Below are 19445 nucleotides of genomic sequence, written 5' to 3'. Positions count from 1 at the left end.
GTCAGAGCGATCGTGGAATGATTGGGGGACGATTCTTCTGGAAAGTGTGTCCAACGTATAATCGGCCACATTAATGAATCACCGACGATTTCTTTGCACGATCAGGAGAATCGGAAGAGTAATAAGTACTTGATAAGAATCGTGTATGAATTGCGAGAAATCCGATTAATGTGGCTGACTGTACTCTGTCAGTGTGTGTACGAGAAACGATTATACGAATCGCCAAGCGACAGTGCCATACGATTAATTAAACAAGAGAAATCATTTCGATTACTAACACCATAATTCTCATTGCCCTGTCAAAAAAAAAGGAACAAAAAAATCGAGAGAACGGGACAAAGCGGAAGAACGATATTATAATTGCGTTTCTGTATGTGTCTCCTGAGGAAAACAAAGAAAAAAGAAATCTTATTCCGAGATGAAAGCGAGATCGTTTCCAACCCGCTAGAATTCGACCATCGAAATGCGAATTGCTTCCACATGTGTTTCCACGGTGAAATTTCTCTTCTTTTTTCTTATTCTTTCCCCCCTTATCTTCGACAAAACGAGATTGTCCAAAAACGAACTTAACGTTTACTTTGAAATCTGTATGCACGCAATGATGCCATTATATTACCAGTCGTCGCTTCAACATCGAGCTTCTCTTTCTCTTTTTTATTCGATCGCTCTTCACCACCCGACCCATCGCTTCCGATACGTCCGCCATGACCGATTTCCCAAAACGAAAATGCGGAAAATTTATCGCCCGACCGAGGCTCGCACGCGAAACTCGTGCTTCGAACACACACGGTAGCCGTTGAAAATCTCCGATAATTGCCTGCATTATACTCTATACGGTTCTTTACTTCATCAATTGAATTAAACCAGATTAAAACTGAAGCCGTACGCCTCGCGATACTCGCGAATTAGCTAGCGATCTTCGTAATCGAAGAAGTACCAGGAACGCGGTCAATGATTATAACTTTATCGAAGCTTTCGACAGAGAGCTTCTGTCTAACGAAGTGCGTACAAGGTAACAGAAAGCTATTGCATATTATAGAGACGAAAAGGAACGATTGCACCAAAAAATGAATTTTCTACGAGAAACATTGGATATTTCAACAAGATAAAAATTGGAAATGAATCACTGAAAGTGTACGAAGAACGTCGAGAAGGAAAGGAAAAAGAGAGAATCTTAGAATAACGTAAAAAAAAAAATAACGCACTGCAATCGAAGAATGAACCGCGGCCGTCACGCAGTATGTGTCAGCAGTGTTCCTAATCTTCTCTAAGTACCCTTAACCCAATTGAATTAGAAGGGCACACCCCGTGACACGCGTCTCTGAAGTCGTCCCGTCTGCATTTCATCGATTCCCTTTCCGCGCGTGTTACGCGGTCCGCGAGTGCGTGTGCGAGATCGGTATTTCGCGTTTTCATTCATTATTTTCCTTAACGTTCAACCAAGACCAGTGCCTCGTTGTCGATATCAGTGCGTTCGCGATGAAAATTCCAGAGTAACTCGATTTACCACCCCCGTGAAACTGTGAACTACCATTTCTACCATTTCTTGGGACAAACCAAGAGACATTGCACGAAGTATACGCGAGCACAGTGTCGTCATTGCCATTGCTCGATTCGGATAAATTTTCTGCATACACTTTAAACTATCGCGTGTTTCATTTCACGCTAGACCATATCGATTCTTTTCATTCCCTTTTTTTTCTGTTCGATGTACACGTAGAATAAAGTGTAGTAGCCTTCCTGCGAGGCGAGAGTAACAGTTGTCGAGTAAAAGAAGGCAAGCTTTGTGACGGATGTTGAGCGAGCACCCGGATTGATCGATAACCTAACTGATCCAATCATTTTGGGTTCGTGTCCTACCTAGAAGACAGTAGAATCTACCGCTGCGAGAGCTGGCACGCGCTGCCTAAATACTTTTGTCCGATTCGCGACGACGCCACACGCCAGCCACCCTCGAACGAGCGAAAAAAGGGCGACAGCCAGGATGGAACGATTGACACGTCGGTTGCACTGCCATCGGATGGGAGCTAATACAGGTCACGTAACGCGTTTCTAAGGTATCGGTGAGGTTTCGATAGCTTCTGGACGTGGGAAAACGTTCGCTGGAATGGAGGACCAGGATGAGAATCGGACCTCCGGCCAAGGGGACGCCAAAGCGACGGACGACGTAAGTTACTCGATAACAACTATCTGATCATTTCACAGATGAAACGAAGAAGCGTTCATCGTTATTATATACATAATAATAATAATCCCTATAGAGATTCGCAGAATCGCGAGGCTTTAATGAAACGTCGCGAACAGTTCTACTTTTGATCCCGGATAGCGAGCGGACTCGATTCTCGAAGCTCTCCGCTCTTATCTAATCGACGAAATTCTCTAATCGTGTGCCATTACGTAGTTGGACTTCGTCTCGCACGTCGCAAGATACGGTCGAATGAATTAGCGGTTTTTGTAATTCTGTTTTCCTCGACTGATTACATTCGAGGGGGTCCGCGCACGACTAAGAATCGAGGGTTTCGTGCCGCAGGATGGTTTCGATCTCGACGATCTTCTACCGATCGTTGGGGAGTTTGGCCGTTACCAGAAGCAACTTCTCTGGCTCGTCTGCCTTCCTGCGTGTCTGCCGTGCGGCTTTTGCGCGTTCAATCAATTGTTCATGGCTGACACGCCACCCCATTGGTGCAAGGTGCCGGGGTTAGAGAACCTGGACTTCTCCCGTAGGAGGAGGCTCGCGATTCCTACCAGTCAGGTGCAATTCTGGTCTCTAGACGTCGCGTTTTATGTGCTTAACTCTTTCGTTGTTTGTTCAGTCGATTTCATATAAGACGACCGTATTAGTCCTCGTAAAGTAGAGCTTTTTGTATACCAATCGCTCTGCCACGTAAATATTCTGTTATCAAACCGGTGTCTCGCGGTAACAGACGCTTGTTGTTATAAGTAATTTGTACGCAGTCTACATTTTTCTTTTCGATCGAGACTATTGCGCACATACGTACACGATTCTGTTAAAATACATCAAGTCTCATATTAAGAATGCGATTGTCCCGTTAGTAGAAAATGTTTTCCTATCAGCTCGGATGTGGAAAGCTCTGCTGTATCAATTTGTATTACTTCAGTCCGTTAATTGCTGGGTATTTTCACGCAGTAGAAGAAGAAATTTTGGATCTCGCTAATTTTAGACCTTAGCTGATCGCTAGTATCCCGTATTTCTCGCACCTCGTAAGGATTATACCTGCGTAAACCTCGAAGAAGTCGTATCTCCCTCGTGTCCTCGCAGTTTACTTGTAACGATCGTTTCCTTTAATTAGGACGACAATGAAACGTACAGTCAATGCACACGATACGATATCGATTGGACAGCGGAAAACATTTCCGTCGTGACGACAGCCTCGTACGTACCAAACGCATCGTGGCCCGTGGTACCGTGCGATCATGGCTGGGAATACGAGACTTCGAAAGTGACGTCCTCCATCGTGATCGATGTACGTTTTTACCTGTCCTCGCAGGGTTCATCGTTCGATCTCGTTAAATTAATCACGCGGTTGATACGTTGCAGTTCGACCTGGTGTGCGATCGCGCGATTTACCCGACGATCGGTTTGGTCGCCTTGAACATAGGCGGACCGATAGGTGTATACCTCTTTGGCACTCTGAACGATAGGTACAAAGAACAGTTGCGCAATAATTCGAACGCGTGCATGCACGATTACTTTTACGATATTTATTCTGTCGCCTAGAATCGGTCGAAAATTGTCTTTCTTCACCTGTCTGGCGACCTTGATCATGGGCGGAGTTCTAACCTCGATATCGAACAGCTTCTGGACCTGGGCCTCCACCAGGATGTTCATCGGTTTGACCATCCCGGCCATTTACCAGATACCCTTCATTATATGTAAGTTCCCCTCGAGATAAAAGCGAAACGAAAATCGCGTGGAACCGAAAAAGATGTAATTAGAAATGTAATTTACACCTAATCGTTCTGCCTCGTTATTTTCCACGCAGCTCTGGAACTGGTTGGACCAAATTATCGCTCGTTTGTGACAGTGATGACTTGTAGCTTTTATACGATGGGTATGTGTATGTTGGCTGGTGTGACGTATTTGATAAGAGATTGGAGAACGCTAGCAATAACCACGAGCGCACCGTTTCTGTTATACTTCTCCTATTGGTGGTGAGTAACTTATTATCTCCCTACTGCTTCCGTTACGCTCGTTCGCGTTCACGCGACGCCATTGTAAAGCGTCGAAGATCGTTCCAGGTTTCTACCAGAGTCGCCGAGATGGCTGCTGGCGAAGGGTCGTTTGGGGGAGGCGAACGACATTTTGGAGAGGCTGGCGAAGGTGAACGGGAAAAAGTTGCCTACGTCCTTCTCGCAGAAGCTGCGGCAACGGATGACCATGTCGCGGTCGAAGAGCGAGGAGGAACGATTACGCAGCGGGCCTGGCGTTCTTTCCCTGTTCAGAACGCCGAATATGCGTCTAAAGACCTGTTTAATCACTCTGAATTGGTAAACAGTTGAAACCCCGCGGCTTATCGCTCTGTTTTCATCCCGCGCGATGTGAATTGCAATCTTTCACGGACACCGAACAACAATTGATAAAGCGTATTTTATCGCGGCAACACGACATTTCTTTGGCTACTATCGCGACAAGTTTTAAAACAGTTATTTACAATGGCCGATCTAATCTCGCAATGTTTTCGCGTTCTCTTGAATGCCTAATTATTTTTCGCCCGCAAGAAACAATAACGTAATAAATTATTGAGCAAAGCCATCTGTATCGCTTAGCTGGTAATCTGTCTTTCTTGCGTTAGGTTCGCAAATAATATGGTGTACGTCGGACTGTCGTACTACGGACCAGCGTTAGGTAACGAGGAACACTTGAGCTTTTTCTTCTCGTCTCTGGCCGAGATACCAAGCTACATGGCGTGCTGGATCGTGATGGATCGATGGGGTCGTCGTTGGCCCCTTTGCCTGTCCATGGTGGTCGCTGGCATCTCGTGCATCGCCACGGTTCTCTTATCGTCTGGTACTAAATCCTTTTAATACCAAAGAAAACAGATCAGTCTGGAACAATATTGCTCGCGACGCTTTCGATTCACCGAGACACGCGTTTCGCGTTCTCGTTCCGTAACTTCGCGCCCTCTCATTGTATAATAAAGACGTCATTGCCGTTCTTTTAATCGCCTTCCCCGTTTTTATCGTTCTTTTTCTCTTTGCAGATGCAGTGGTCGCTACGCTGATTCTCTTCCTCTTATCGAAATCCGCGATATCGGCCTCCTTTCTAGTAATATATCCGTTCGCCGGTGAACTTTACCCCACGCAATTGCGCGGCGTAGCGATCGGTTTCTCCGCTTACATTAGCGGTCTCGGGCTTATTATCATTCCTTTTGTAACGTATCTCGTAAGTAACCGCAAAGCCAGTCTCTTTTTCTCTTTTTTTCGCTTCGTTTATCGCGCACGATTCTGATGTGCGTCATGTCGCGCAGGGTAAGGAGAATCTGGTGCTGCCCCTCGTAATATTCGGCGTCGTGTCCGTTATCGGCGGCCTGTCCGGGCTGCGTTTGCCTGAAACCCTGCATCATCGATTGCCGCAGACCATCGAGGAAGGGGAGCTGTTTGGGAAGGATTGGACCTGTGCGGATTGCTTTCGCTGCGTCCCGATCAAGTATGATACCGCAGGCGGTCAGATAAAGCTGTGATCCTGCGATTTTAGCACCTATTCTTATAGATACATCTCGCTGAGAAACTCGACGATATTCGTTCGCGAGGATTCGTTGGGTTATCAAAGAAGGAATCGTAAATGTGCAGCAATTATTTTGATTGTTTGCAGACCCTCGTCCGCTGCGGCTTCGTACGAAGATCTGTCGGCTAGAGAAACGGTGGAAATGCACGAGGTACCCGAGGCACCGATACCACAGAGGCTGTTGCAGGACCAACAGAGGCCGAGCAGCGCGAGCGTTCGTCGGCTGGTGCGTCAATCCAGCGTGATGGACACGCAACGGGACTCTGACGGATCCATTAAGATGACTTACTGGTTCTAGATTCGAATCGAGCACTGGATTTCAGAATAAAATCGAAACTACCAAATCGACTGCTTCCGGTGTTACATCCATTCGTTCAGCTTCCTCGCTTCTTCGTATCACGGAAGATCCGTGTTCTCACCTAGTATAGCTATCATTCACAAGTGGCTACGAAACTTGAAGAGCGAAGTAATCGAAATTCAAGGGTCTCGAAAATTTATCTTAAGCAATCAAGCTCGAGTGTACATCGAGTGTACAGCTTATCAAGATGTTTCGCATGATTCGAAGCGCAGGAGATCGGGGGGAGGAACGAATAATTCATTCTGTTCTCGTGTACATCTTGTAATTTATTTCCCACAGTTGGTATACAAAACACGAAGATTAAAGGGGAGGAGGAAAAATAAGAAAGAACGTGGTCAGCCGTGGAACCGACTCGTGGTACCGACCGAGCGGTGCTCTCGTCCTCGATCTAATTTCTGCCCAACCTTCTCCTCTCTTTCTTCTTTTAGACTTAGAGTCGGGTGGTTCTGTTGTAACAGCTGCAACGAGTGATCGATGTACAACTTCGATATCAACGTCCTTCGGTGCCGTGCACCTTGTTCGCACGTTTCGCTTACCTGTCCAGTAATCGCTGCTTCAGCTCGGGTGGGTAGGTTACGTATATGTAATGGTCGGGCATCTCTTCGTTCGTACCTGGCGCGTTATCGTCCCCCGGCTCTCCTTTTCTTCTCCCGCTGGACCTACCCTCGCCAGGACCACTCTGATCGTGGGACGACGACGTAGCCGCGATGTCGCCGTCGGTGTAGTCCAAACTTCCGGTCTCGTCCAGCCTGTCCTCCGCCGCTGAGCTGTGCAAAACGAACGGTGGTTGCATACGAGCGAGGAAACGAACACGTTAATTAATCGTCGCAATTGATGTGGCAATTGTATTTGTTTACACAAAGTCTCGGCGATATAGTTGCCAGCCGAGCTATTATTCAAACGTTATCTAATAGTACATAGAACGCGCGTGTACACGCGTAGACAAGACAGACATTTTTGTACGCTGTGCCAAGTTGATCGATGTTGATATTGGTAGGGTGGTTGAAACGTTTGATAATATTGATACGGAGAAGATATCTTGAAACGCGAGGACGAGTAGGAGAATTGTTCAGTTCGAGAATGAAGAGAGTGGATTTTATGAGAAGTGATATAGAAATAGTATAGTAGTATAAAAATGTGTGACAGAGGTATTGGTGAATTTTTATTTGCACTTCGCTCCATGATAGAAGAGGAAAAAGATAACATTTCATGTCAGATTTGATATCGCATATCGTGCTAATTAAACTTGATATAACAAATGAAATCTCAGTTTACCATTTAAGTGAGATGTCTAGAGATGTATCCAGACATTTTTCGTATCTCTTTCCGTATTTAAATACAAATTACGATTATTTTTTTTAAGATTACCCGTTCGAGGAATCTAGAAACTTTTTCAGCGCACATCGATCAACTTTTTTTTGCACAATCACGTTAATTTATTTAAAAATATGTTGCTTTTAAAGCGACTCCAAATGTAAATCGTCTCTTTTGCCAGCAGTATATATTTCCATATTAAATGAATTATCTACATACAAATCGAACATTGAACTTTCAGATAAAGCCGACGGTTGCTTGATGTCGTTAATACTGATCCAAGTACTACACTCTATGCTGAATTTCATAATCATTCCAAGGAATGTTGTCATGAAAACGTGAGGTTATCTAATTAAAACGTTAAGCTGTTTTCTCACAAACTAATGAAGATACCAATTTTTATATTTTCAATAATTCAACGATAGGTGTAGATAATACGTGAACGCTAATAAAATGTAAAATGACACGTGTCATCGACGCGACTCCTTAATTGTCTAGAGAGTAGAAAAATTGGCTCGGTTTAATTCTCATCGCTGCCAAAGATGCAGCCGATTATCCGATTCCTTGATTTCCAAGGAAACAAATTGCTTAAATGTTTAATTTCGCTACCATTTAAGATACCCGGGGTGCATCGTATTTATTCTTGGATCGCGCACTATTATGCAACCGTAATTATTGTGCTGATCACTTTTATGCCGTAGTACTTATGCAAATAGAGTATGATAAGCTAATACGAAGTTAGAGGGAAAGTGGCTTCGACGTACGTACTTGAACAGCACCCATATAATGTAGTAGCATACGTAAATTGAGGAGAACAGAACGAGGAGGAATACGGTTAAGAGATACCAGGGTGAATGCCTCTGTTGCCTCTTGGTGTCTTCCCAATACCTGTCGCAACTCAGGTACCAGCATATCGCGCGGTTCAGTTCACCTGAATGAGAAGAGAGAACAGTGAAATTTCAAAGAAACCCGTCCCCGTAAAACGTGTCGATCGTGAAAGATAGCGTACCTTCGATTTCCTGAAAGTCTAGCACGGAGAGATTTGTCAGAAGTCCAGCGATGCAATCACGCACCAATATCTATCGATAACATCAAACGAGGAACGTTATATTTCGATGTAAGTAAGCCAGTTGCGTGCGATAAGTAGTGCTTGTTATTTCATTCTACGCTATAATCTACTACTACCACTTTCTTTTTTTTTTCGTCCCTTCGACTCTGCGTTCGTTAGTCTAACGGGTATTGGGAGATTGCGTTAGTAGCTGTACACACACGGTCTGAAAATTGAACACGACTCTAGCGGATCTTATCGATTCCCACGTAACACGGTACACAAATCAAGCTGGACGATAGCGTTTTACTTTTTTCTCTGCTTCGACAAGCTACGAGGGAAGGCGGTTAGAATGGTTACAGGATTATTTCAAAGAGATACCCAAGCGTTTTAGAAAAGACAATCAACTGTTACCAGGACAATGATCGTACATACTCAAACCCCGATTCGTAATCCTCGAGTTCCGTATAGAGAACAGAACTGAACCCAATCATGAATTCGTCCGGCCACGAAATGGTATCTACTACTTCGTTCACGCCGGCTATTCCTCAAAATCTGATCGGAACATCGCCAAGACGTTCCAAGGTAAATCAGACCCTCGATCCTTAACATCTCTACGATCATTTTTTGGTAGAACAGAAACGTGACGAACTAACTTCACACTGCAACTTCAGCTTCTGCAGTTCCTCCGGCTTGCAATTGGCCTTCAACTTCCTCAGGTGCAACCCCTTGCGCCTCTGCTTCTTGTTCACGGCGGGGAGGGCCGCCTCGACGAGGTTCTCCTCGTCGTCCTCGTCCTCGTCCTCCTCCTCCTCCTCCTCGTCTTCCTCTTCCTCCTCCTCCTCGTTATCGCAGGCGTTACTCTTGTTATCCGGACCGACGATCTCGACGTGGTACGCCGTACCTGGCAGACGATGATTCTCCAACGCCCCGCTGTCCTCCCTGTGGCAATATTGCTGGATGTTGGTGACAGCACCGCCGCCAACTATCGTGCACGCTTTCTCCGCTGGGTAGGTCCTCGCGAAACCGCCTCGCGAGTCGCAAGGCAACATCGCGGTGGAACGTTGCTCCGTGTTCTCCTTCCATACTTGTATGTCCGTGCTGTGGTGCCCGGTCTCGTCGTCCACCAGGGAACTTTCAAAGTCCCGGTTACCCAGCACGTCGCACCTCATGATGTCGCAGTAATCCGCGAGGCAGACCGCGTCTTCCGCCTGGCCTCGAACAATTTCATTTAGAATCGACACGCTTCGCAGAAGATCGCTATCGAGTTTGTCCGCGTTCGTATCGAGTCGATATCCCTAGTCGTGTGGAAAATCGAAGGTGTCTCTGGCGGGATTAACGACCGCTGGTACGCACCGTCCCTTCGTATCGGAGAACGGATGTCGCTCGGCACGAGATACGCGAGTATCTCTGTCGGTGGTGCAAGAATAATGGAGGAAATCGCGTGCACATTCACCGAGTCGAAAGCACGCCCCCTCATCGTTAAGTAAACAAGTACAACTTGTTTATTGGCGTCACGCCCGTATCGCTGTTTCAATAATTGCTATCTTTGCCGTAGGAAAATTGTTAGGAACGCAACCGTCGTTTCGAGACCGATTTCCCATCGCATGACACCTTCGTTTTCACACTCTACGCGTACGTGTATCGATTAAACCGTCTGCACAGTGGTTTTCTTTCGTACGTAACCAGGGCTGAGAGAGAGAGAGAGCTTACCGTGTTAACGTTACTCTTGTGTCTGTTATCGAAATGGGCATCCAAGTGTTTCTCTGCGTAGAAAGACTTGCCGCACAGGCCGCAGGTCCATTGCGACGGCCTGTGCTGGTGTTTCGCCCTTTGCTGGGGCCGAAATATGTCCCGGCTCTCGTGGAAAGGGCACTCCAGCGGCAGCTCTACCTGGTGCTTCTTCAGGATTGGTATCCATCTCTGAAACCGCGGGAACTCTGTTATTCCACCCGTTAATCCACCCATTGGGCGATCTAAAAGTACGAGACGCTTGATTTACCTTCTGCACGATCCTCCTCACCACGGAAGCTCGGTCGCGGGGGCATGATATCTTAAACACGCTGGGTCCTGGCCAGGGTATCACGGACAATAGTAACACTATCAAGACCTGCGAAGTGTAAAACAGACACGTTCACTCGTTTCTCCTTTCTCCTTGCGCCAGAACGTGCGAACACCCCAGTTATGTCGTTGCCGTTCGACTAAGCAAGGAATTCGAGCAACTAGGATACGTTCATAACTACTTGAATCGTTTCGACACGGCACGATCTATCGTCCTACATTCGTGACATCTCCCTCTCACTCTCTCTCTCTCTCTTTCTCTCTCTCTTTCTCTCTCCTCGTGTCCCATCGAACATTTACGTATACCGTGGAAAATGATCCGCCACGTACGCGTCGTCTATATGTGTACAAATGGAAGGAAAGAAATTTTGTTTCACACGCACGCTGACCGTTCTAGTCATTGCTCCTCCGCCTCGTGCGACGTTCCTCCGTTAGAAAAACCGATAGCTTCGGTTTCGCACGATTTCCCGTAGCGTCGGACAAAACTGATTCGCAATGACGCAATCTCGCTGACGTGACGAGCAGACGTTGAACATTCCGCCTGTCGATACAAACACCCGTCAATTCGCCGAGGCGTAACCGGATTCTCGTTTACCTCGAAATGGAAGGGTTGGGTCTTCATTCATAGCCCAGATTCGCCTAGCGACGGTGGCCTGGTGCGATCGACGAAAAACCTCTCGGTGGTGCCAGGCGGAACAACGGTGATCCACGCCTCTGAAAATACTGGCTCGTCGCGATTCACGGTCAACTGGGGACGTAACGGGGGTTGCTGCGTGCTCGTCCCGTTTGGGGGTGGACGACGACATGGCGTCGTTGTCACCTACGCCGTCAGGGGTGAATCCTGGTAGGGCGCTTAACGGGACCATCGAATCGCGGGAATTCTTCGCGACGTGTACTTACACAATCATCGCGCGCGTTAATCGAGCGTTTATCTGCTAGCCGTATGCATATTTAACAGATAACGAAATTATCAAACTAGTTTACCGAGTTGGACCGATAGTCGTGTTTTAAATATTTATCGCTGTTTGCATACAAGAGTGCAATAAAACGGTACACGTGCCGACGTTTTAAAAAGTCGCCAGAGCGCACAGTGGGGGGCACAGTTTTTCAAGGGTGTCCGAGGTACGCGTTTCGCGGCTCGCGTTCTACGGGCCTGTCCTCGAGGACGGAGTCTGCGTCGATGACGGGGCGCCCGCGCACCGACGCCACGGAGAACGTGCCTGGCGCAATCGCTCGAATTAAATACCAGCGAGATGAAAGGAAGATTAAAAAGAAATGCCCTCGAGTGGCACACGTCGCGCTTGATTAGAGCCACCGAGAATTCGACCGCGATCGAGTAATCTGGACTCGAATAATGGTACTCGTTTAGCCGCGATGTTCTTGAAAGAAAAACCACCCCTGCGCGGCTGATCGATTCGAGAATCCGCCCAGAGGTTGTTCAGTTTGTCGACGACCGATAAACTCGCCGCGGAGACGAAGTTTCGTCGCCAGATGGCAAGAGGGGGAGCATTTTCAACTTGTACTTCGTTCCTATTATTAAACGTTGAACCCTGTTTGTTGTTGTTTTTTATTCGATTAATTTCTACCGTGGCAGAGGCCAGCGGTAACTCGCGTCGCTTATATAATGCTTGTGTAACGTAATCGTATTAGTTGTACGGTTTATATAATAGAAAAATGTAGGAACCGCTGGCGAATCGGACGGCGCGAATAAATGAAGAATGTAAATAATGTTGGTCGCGGTCCCGTCGCAGGATTTCGATCATCGCGCGCCAGATCGAGCGCACACGCGCCCCCGACAGCGCGTCGGGACCAGCTCTTTTTCCAATAAACGAACCGCGTCGCGTGGGCCAAAGTGTAACGCGTACGCGTAATCGCAGTTGCATGCAGGCTCCTCGGTGTGGGTCCGTCTCTCGCACACGAGCAACGCGTCCACGCGAATGCAGAATCCTCTCCTCGCGAGCACCTTGTACACGCCTCTTTTATAACGGTGAGTTCTGGTGGGGGGAATGGTATCTACGGGCGAGCAGAAGTTAAATGGTTTGCAAGGGAATCCCGTAGTCTGTCAGTGAAAACAGTTAGCCGAGAGAGGTTCGCCAGCTGTATGCCGTCAGTGGTGTCGCGGTGCTACGAGTCGTGAAGTTTCGCCCGCGTCCGAGGAACGGAGGAGTCGCTCGCAGGGAATTCGAGACGGGAGTAGCGCCATCCTCGCGGTCTTTTCTTTTTTTTGCCTTGGCCACTGAACAAGTGCACCGGTGAAAAGCGCGCAACGGTTCGCATACTATTTTCACGTGCGACCACGAGTGGGACTGTGAACGGCGGTGAACGAACCCGATTTAATCGCCGCGCGAGTCGATCTCAGGACTGGGTAAACACTTTCACTAAAAGTTTTCTGCTCGTCTAGCAGCCGACCGGTTTCCCTTAGCTCGACCTTACCGTAACCGGTGAACGGAACGGAAAAGTTGCCTCGCTTTTCGAAGCGCGGGCAACAACTTCTCAACCGTTCGCTCTGTGAGATTTCGCGAAATAAACGAACATCCTCGATCGCCGCACGATCGACTTGGGATCTGTTCGTCGGGTCCGACGCGATATCTCGATCGATCGCTTTCCTGATGCGTCGTTAGATCGTTGGATGGAATCGTCTCGCGAGAGACGTACATACATACGTGTACGTACGATGTATACATTGTTTACGTTCGGTTTTTATCTGACGTCAGTTAAGAGCATCCGTCCGAGTGATTCAAGCCGACATCTATTGCGAGTTCGCGGTCTGATCGCGGGCGTAGGGCGTTTCGCGATTTTATCGGCGTTCAAACATCCGTCTAGCGAAACGACGGTCCAACGATAACGGCGAAAAACAACGGGACGGTACGAGGGCAGACGCGGGCTTAATCACGGTTCACGGAACGCGTACTCTGCGTCTTTCTGTTTGTCATTCCTCTGCGACGCGGTTACCAACTGTAGCCGAGCGAGCACGTTCATTCCGTGAAAGCGTATTTACGTAGAATGTTATTTAAGGCCGTTGCACCCATACCACGGACGTATGTCTGCCGCCTCGAACGGAGGAGCGGGCAAAGTCTTCGTGGGCGAACAAAACTTCCGTTGTCTCTCGCTTCTTCGTGAAAAGAAACGGCCGCGATCGTTTCTTGATCGCATTAATTAACATGGATTTATTTAGCGACAGTTCAATAACGAGCGGCAATCAGAGTCGAACGGTATGCAAATCGGTTGACGAGGGCATCGCTTCGGGATAATTGAATCATTCGGTTGACTTTTGCACCGTCTGGCACGATAACGATGGTGAAAAACGGTGTATTTACGTTGAAGCGAGAGATAACACGTCAGCGAAAGATGTGCCAATGGCGTTGATACCGCGAATACTTTGAACTGTTATTGTTGACCGGCGACCGACTCGCCGCTCCGATGACCAGCCTTCTTTTCTGAATCGATGCGAATTATCTGCCCGCCGGATAAACGCCACTCGTTCTAGTTAGAAACCGCTCGTTCGATTTGCATATCGCTGCCGCGCGACGCGGACCATCAGTATCCATCCGTTCAACTGAATCAGCCTTGGCATTATTATTAACGAGCGGATCGATACTGATCGGCAAAATTATTCGAAATTTCGTTTCGGGAAACTCGTCGTACAGAATTAGTCACTCGGTCGTCGACGAGTAGGTTAGGTTATCGGGAAACGATTACGCAACTTCGTTCACCATTAAAATGTCATTATGCCTCGCGGTTGTTGAATTTACACCGCACATCCACGCTTCAGCCACGCGTTATTCTATTGTTCCGTTCGCTTTTTTTTTCTTCCGTCTAACGACCTTCGGTTTCCTTCGCACGCGAGTAGACCATCCGCTCGAGACAGCCTACGCGGAAACGCGTTCCCTGTTATTAAATAGCTTTATGTCCCTGGTACAAGAAAAAGTCACGAAAACACGTCGTTTAAATGACATGCGAATTTCTCGCGGACTTCATCAAGCGCTTTTTGCTGCTCTTCCTTTTTCAGGTGCTACTTGAATGCCTGAATAAATTAACGGAGCGCGAGCAACCGAGGGACTACGAGAGGATAGGTAAACGACAGGAGACAAGTAGAGAAGGATGACACGCGTCAGACAAATACTTCGCTGCGTCCAAAGACTCGGCCGGATACAGGAGAGCGGGGTGAAAGCTTTAAACCGGTCTGTTAGGTGCGCGTCTACTCAGACGCAGCCAAAAATCACCGAGGACAAGAATGGGAGGAAAATCTTCGTCTCCCCGTTCGGGGACTACACGCCCTCTGATACCCTCCTGCAGGAGTACATTTGGAAGAATCTGGGCGATCATATGGACAGGATAGCGCTGGTAATTTCGCGACAGAGTTATCTGTCGAATTTTTTCGCCCACCACCTCTTGCCCCCTTTGCTTAATTACAATATGTATTAAGATATCGACGCGCGTTGATCTTTAACATCGCGAGCCTGAAGAATTACGCGGGTTCAAAAGTCACACCGCAGTCTGCCTCGTATTTTTGTTTTTTTGTGGAATCTCTGTGCTTTGGACTTCTGCGATGTTGTCTGGTATTTTTATTTACTTCTTTTTCCGTATCGTTTCCTATCGCCGTATCTTTTTACTGAGTCATCGACACAATATCCGCATAACAGAATTATACGTTCGATTAACGATGCTGCCTGTCAGAGAGTACTCTTTTACATTGTAAATATATTTCCATTCGTTTATCAATTTTCCCACGTATCGGTATTTTAATCGTTCCTTTAACGAACTTATTTACATTTTTAGCGTTTCGGTCAATTTAACCGCGCGACCTGTCGCTCGACGTCGCGAATACCGAAACTATAATATCATTGCTCCAATTAAATCGATGCTGACTCTTTAGGAGTGCGCGGTGACCGGAAGGAAGTACAAGTACAGCGAGGCGAGGGATATCTGTAATTATGTCGCGAGAAGTCTTAGGAACATGGGCCTGAAGAAGGGCGACGTGGTCGCCCTGATCGCGCCCAACTATCCGGAATCGATCCTAGCCTTCATCGGCATGATGGAGGCTGAGCTTGTTGTCACAACCGTGAATCCTATTTACACGCCTTGTAAGTTGACGCGCGCTTTATAACAATAATAATTCGTATCGTCAGTAAAATCACGATCTCTGGATGCGATCGTGTTTTGAACCGCGTTTCGCGTGCGACCGCGCTGGAACAGCAATCAGACGTAACAACTCGATATCATCCGATGGTGTGTTTTTTTTTTCGAACAGACGAAATTAAGAGGCAACTGACGTCTTCCGGGGTGAAGGGGATCGTCACGGTGGCAGAGATCGCACGGCCCATACTTGGCCTCGCGAAAGAGACTCTTCCACCTGGAGCACCCTTCGTGGTTATCGAGGATGGTAGTGGAACCGTTCCAGAAGGCGCAGTGCCGTTCAAGGTGCGAATTATCATACGATTCGAAAAGTTGTCGACGAACAAACGCTGTCGTTTCGAACAACGAGGTACCGCACGCGTTAAACGTTTAATTGACGATCGAATTGAATTATTCCAGGATCTCATCACAAAGGGCAAATCGTTGCCACCCGTATCGAACAGCGGCACGAATCCAGACGATCTGGCCGTTTTACCGTATTCCAGCGGGACGACGGGCTTACCAAAGGGTGTAATGTTGACGCACAGGAATCTAGTCTCCAATATCGAAATGACAGAATTAACGGTTGTTAACGCTTCGTGGCTGAAATCAGGCCGTAAGTCATCAGTCGTTCAACAGTGGACCGTTAAATCCTAATTAATCGTAAACGCAGCGTAACAGTTTACCGCCATCGTTACAGCCGATCATCAGGAAATACACCCCCTGATTTTGCCCTTCTTCCATATCTTTGGGTTGAACGTCGTGACGTTACCACAGCTCGCTATTGGAACTAAGATAGTCACTTTACCCAAGTTCACGCCGGAACTATTCATTAAACTTTTAAGTACGCACAAGGTGAGAATCCGGCACGAATCGTTTCTCGTCCACCGTTCCCACTCTTTTTCAGCAACTATTTCCCATCTGAGGGTCTTTATTCGCAGATAACGGCCCTGTACGCGGTACCACCGGTGATTTTGTTCCTGATCGCGTCTCCGCACATCAAGAAGCAGCACCTGGAGTCAATGCATCGCATTATGAGCGGCGCGGCGCCAATGGCGTGCGCGGACGCGGACAGATTGTACAATAAGTTTGGCATAGACGTTAACAAGCTCAAGATGTCGCAAGGTACGTCGCACGGTTGTCGTTAAACTTTCAATATCAGTCGAGGCATCTTCAGACAACGCTGGTAAAAGTAAAACTGTTTACGTTTATAAATTTCTTAAGGATACGGACTAACGGAGACGTCGCCAATCGTCAGCATCGAGTTAACCGGTTTGAAACCAGGAAGTATCGGGAAAAATATAGCCGGTTGCGAGCTGCGATTAGTCGATCCAAACACGAACGAAGACATCTCCAGTCCTGGTCAAAACGGTGAGATTTGGGTCAGAGGGAAACACGTAATGAAAGGATACTTCAAAAACGAGGAAGCGACGAAGGAGGCGTTGGTCGAAGGGGGCTGGCTGAAAACTGGGGACCTCGCTTACTACGACGAGGACATGGACTTCTTTGTCACCGACAGATTGAAAGAGTTAATCAAAGTTAAGGGTTTCCAGGTAAATGATTAGTAACAGGCAACTTATCGGATTTATCAGAAGATCGAATAAGCTGTTCGCGAGATTAGTCGTTCTCTTATTGCGACAGCCAATATCGTTTCTCTGTCCTGCTCGCGTGCGAGGATGTTGTTCTTAGCTGCGATTTATCGACGATAAAGTTGAATACAACACTCTATACGTGTCAACAACACGAAACGTATTAGCCTCGCATTTTTGCTCCATCACGTAGACATGGCAAAAAATGAAATTTATTCATTCGAAATTGGTTACGTGAGAACACGTTCACGGATATTAATTCTCCACGTTTCCCTACGCCAGGTACCACCAGCAGAATTAGAGGCTTTGCTAAGAATGCATCCGGACGTTCTGGAAGCGGCTGTGATCGGTATTCCCAACGAAAGATGCGGCGAGGTGCCCAAAGCCTTCGTAGTGCCCAAGCCAGGTAGCAAACCGAAGGCGGAAGACATTCAGAACTTCGTGAAGGGCAAGGTCTCCGACTTCAAAGAGCTGCAAGGTAAACTCCTATCTCGAATCAAAGTACAAGTGCTGTTTAGCTGACTGCGCGTTTTACATTAATACCACGATACTAACACTCGTGTATGAGATGATTCACACGTTCGTTTTACAAAGTGGCCAAGACGTAGACTTTAATCTCATGTCAATCACTGTTGTTGCTATTTTGTCTCGTTACGATTGTTATCACGTTTAGTTGAACACGAGGATGGTTGGAAAGAGCAGCGCTGAGAGAAAGAGAGAGAAAGTAACACTAACGTCACCTCTGCTTGCTTCACGCGCACGCAACGTGTTCTCCGCTAGAAACTTTTGCTCCCACCACGTTCAGTCAACTTCGCGTTTCGTTTCGCAGGTTGAGTAAAAGTGAATTTGTGATTGTAGGAGGCGTCACGTTCGTAGAAGGGATACCGAAGAGTATGACTGGGAAGATACTGCGACGAGAACTGAAGGAAAAGTACAAATCATGAGGTTCCAATTCCTTGGGATGACAGAATGAAACTTACAGCGTTGCCTCGATTAATAGTTCACGTCGTGTCACCGGTTCGGAAATGGGGAGTCGGTTATTGCTGGGGAATCGATCGTCGTTACTCGAGACCGTGTAACTGTTAATCGGGGTGGGATGGAATTCCGGGGTTGCGCTGGCAAAATCGACCAACGGCTACGCGTGCGAACAATTTCTTTTATATCACGGCTGTCTTAGAAATTTCACCGAGTACCGGTGAACTTTTTAACTTATATGCATATCGATATTGTTCTTTTACGTTTTTTTTTTTTTTTTTTAAAGATAACGAGGGTACGGTGAATGTGGTAAACGTTCTACTTATTAACGATAAGAGAAACGAAGGTTCGTAGTGAACTAGCGAACGTAGCCGACGAAACTCCAGGCTAACAAGTGATATCTAACTTTCCGTTTTTTTTTTAAATACCGTTCAAATATATTTCTTATTGTTAAATCATGGTGCTATCTCTGACAATGCAATTAGCTCTTAAGGTGTTACATACGATGGATATATAATTTTTGTAGGTCCTTTGTACCAGAAGAATAACAGTTGCGTTAAACAATAAAATCTTTTACAATTGTTCACATTTCTGTTATTAATGGCATAAAAAAAGTTCCATCGACTGTTCTCGTACGTAGCTAAGATCGCCGCTACTTTTTAGCTCCCTTAAAATTACGAGCGTCCCTTCGCGCGCGCACCCCTTCGTACGTAACGCCACTCGAAGGTACTCGAAGGACGTTACAATTTTATGGTCCACATAAATGAAGCTTTACCGCGGCAGCTCCTTCTACATCTTCCCTTGATTCTATCCTACAGGTAGACACTCGAGATAAATCGTTTCGTTTCACGGGAATATCACTAGGTTAGAGACAGTGGATCCGAAGACACTTTCTCTGAACGACGTCTATCGCGAGTGGAGACGATCGCCTCGAACAAATGGCAACGAATCTGGCCAGTCGAATGCGAACGAGGCCTTCGTCGTCGTTGTTCATGTCATGCATCGGCTTTCTACTTTCTCTTCAGCCGCCATTTACATCGTTGCGTTGAAAGAGAGACGAGAACGAAAGGGAACGTTTAAACAGCCGAACTCAATGTTGCTCGACACCGCCTGCAGCGAGGAGGCACGTGATTCGATTCGAATGTAAACACGTGACGTTGTGGTACCGTCTAAGCGATTTATAAGTAGTAGTGTTTATTATCATGTCCGTGCCAAGTCGGAGGAGAAAAACAGATCGAG

The 19445-nt window shown here is 47.0% G+C and overlaps 3 protein-coding genes across 7 annotated transcripts; 2 read left to right on the top strand and 1 right to left on the bottom strand.

The window, feature by feature from the left end:
* The first annotated feature begins 1960 nt into the window (after positions 1 to 1960).
* Positions 1961 to 6090, top strand: Cart (Carcinine transporter). Of its 2 annotated transcripts, XM_076909122.1 has the most exons (11): positions 1961 to 2167; positions 2531 to 2752; positions 3312 to 3485; positions 3560 to 3663; positions 3740 to 3894; positions 4005 to 4173; positions 4261 to 4509; positions 4815 to 5029; positions 5223 to 5404; positions 5490 to 5668; positions 5834 to 6090. In XM_076909122.1, exons 1-11 carry the CDS (start codon positions 2108 to 2110, stop codon positions 6042 to 6044), a joined length of 1920 nt encoding a protein of 639 aa, XP_076765237.1. In that variant the 5' UTR covers positions 1961 to 2107; the 3' UTR covers positions 6045 to 6090. The 2 variants fall into 2 exon arrangements, with proteins under 2 accessions (XP_076765237.1, XP_076765238.1); XM_076909123.1 differs by lacking the exon at positions 2531 to 2752.
* A 254-nt stretch (positions 6091 to 6344) lies between these two features.
* Positions 6345 to 11371, bottom strand: LOC143432473 (uncharacterized). 4 transcript variants are annotated; one of them, XM_076909143.1, is made up of 9 exons: positions 11123 to 11368; positions 10911 to 11068; positions 10469 to 10576; positions 10180 to 10389; positions 9123 to 9677; positions 8428 to 8497; positions 8187 to 8349; positions 6641 to 6871; positions 6345 to 6562 (listed from the first exon to the last, which is right to left on the bottom strand). In XM_076909143.1, the coding sequence occupies exons 2-9, from the start codon at positions 10926 to 10928 to the stop codon at positions 6535 to 6537; spliced, it is 1383 nt and encodes a 460-aa protein (XP_076765258.1). In that variant the 5' UTR covers positions 10929 to 11068; positions 11123 to 11368; the 3' UTR covers positions 6345 to 6534. The 4 variants fall into 4 exon arrangements, with proteins under 4 accessions (XP_076765258.1, XP_076765260.1, XP_076765263.1 ...); XM_076909145.1 differs by lacking the exon at positions 10911 to 11068 and having other exon boundaries at positions 6345 to 6550; positions 11123 to 11371; XM_076909148.1 differs by lacking the exon at positions 10911 to 11068 and having other exon boundaries at positions 8265 to 8349; positions 11123 to 11369.
* A 3218-nt stretch (positions 11372 to 14589) lies between these two features.
* On the top strand, positions 14590 to 18789 carry LOC143432552 (uncharacterized). The gene is made up of 9 exons (XM_076909219.1): positions 14590 to 14871; positions 15404 to 15611; positions 15779 to 15948; positions 16063 to 16258; positions 16343 to 16497; positions 16584 to 16767; positions 16867 to 17195; positions 17514 to 17709; positions 18090 to 18789. The coding sequence occupies exons 1-9, from the start codon at positions 14629 to 14631 to the stop codon at positions 18173 to 18175; spliced, it is 1767 nt and encodes a 588-aa protein (XP_076765334.1). The 5' UTR covers positions 14590 to 14628; the 3' UTR covers positions 18176 to 18789.
* Positions 18790 to 19445: the final 656 nt, after the last annotated feature.

Source organism: Xylocopa sonorina, chromosome 1 (genome assembly GCF_050948175.1).
Source record: "Xylocopa sonorina isolate GNS202 chromosome 1, iyXylSono1_principal, whole genome shotgun sequence".
Lineage (NCBI taxonomy): Eukaryota > Metazoa > Arthropoda > Insecta > Hymenoptera > Apidae > Xylocopa > Xylocopa sonorina.
This window is presented reverse-complemented; position numbering and strand designations above follow the sequence as displayed.

Coding starts and splice junctions, on each gene's coding strand:
- LOC143432473 (XM_076909137.1), bottom strand. CDS start 11,149: ATGAAGACCCAACCCTTCCATTTCGAG. Junction 9,678..10,179: donor ACAAGAGTAACGTTAACACG/GTAAGCTCTCTC, acceptor GTTCGAGGCCAG/GCGGAAGACGCGGTCTGCCT. Junction 6,872..8,186: donor ATTATATGGGTGCTGTTCAA/GTACGTACGTCG, acceptor CGTTTTGCACAG/CTCAGCGGCGGAGGACAGGC.
- LOC143432552 (XM_076909219.1), top strand. CDS start 14,629: ATGACACGCGTCAGACAAATACTTCGCTGCGTCCAAAGACTCGGCCGG. Junction 16,768..16,866: donor CAAGCTCAAGATGTCGCAAG/GTACGTCGCACG, acceptor AAATTTCTTAAG/GATACGGACTAACGGAGACG. Junction 17,710..18,089: donor CGACTTCAAAGAGCTGCAAG/GTAAACTCCTAT, acceptor TTGTGATTGTAG/GAGGCGTCACGTTCGTAGAA.
- Cart (XM_076909122.1), top strand. CDS start 2,108: ATGGAGGACCAGGATGAGAATCGGACCTCCGGCCAAGGGGACGCCAAA. Junction 4,174..4,260: donor TTATACTTCTCCTATTGGTG/GTGAGTAACTTA, acceptor AGATCGTTCCAG/GTTTCTACCAGAGTCGCCGA. Junction 5,669..5,833: donor TTTCGCTGCGTCCCGATCAA/GTATGATACCGC, acceptor GATTGTTTGCAG/ACCCTCGTCCGCTGCGGCTT.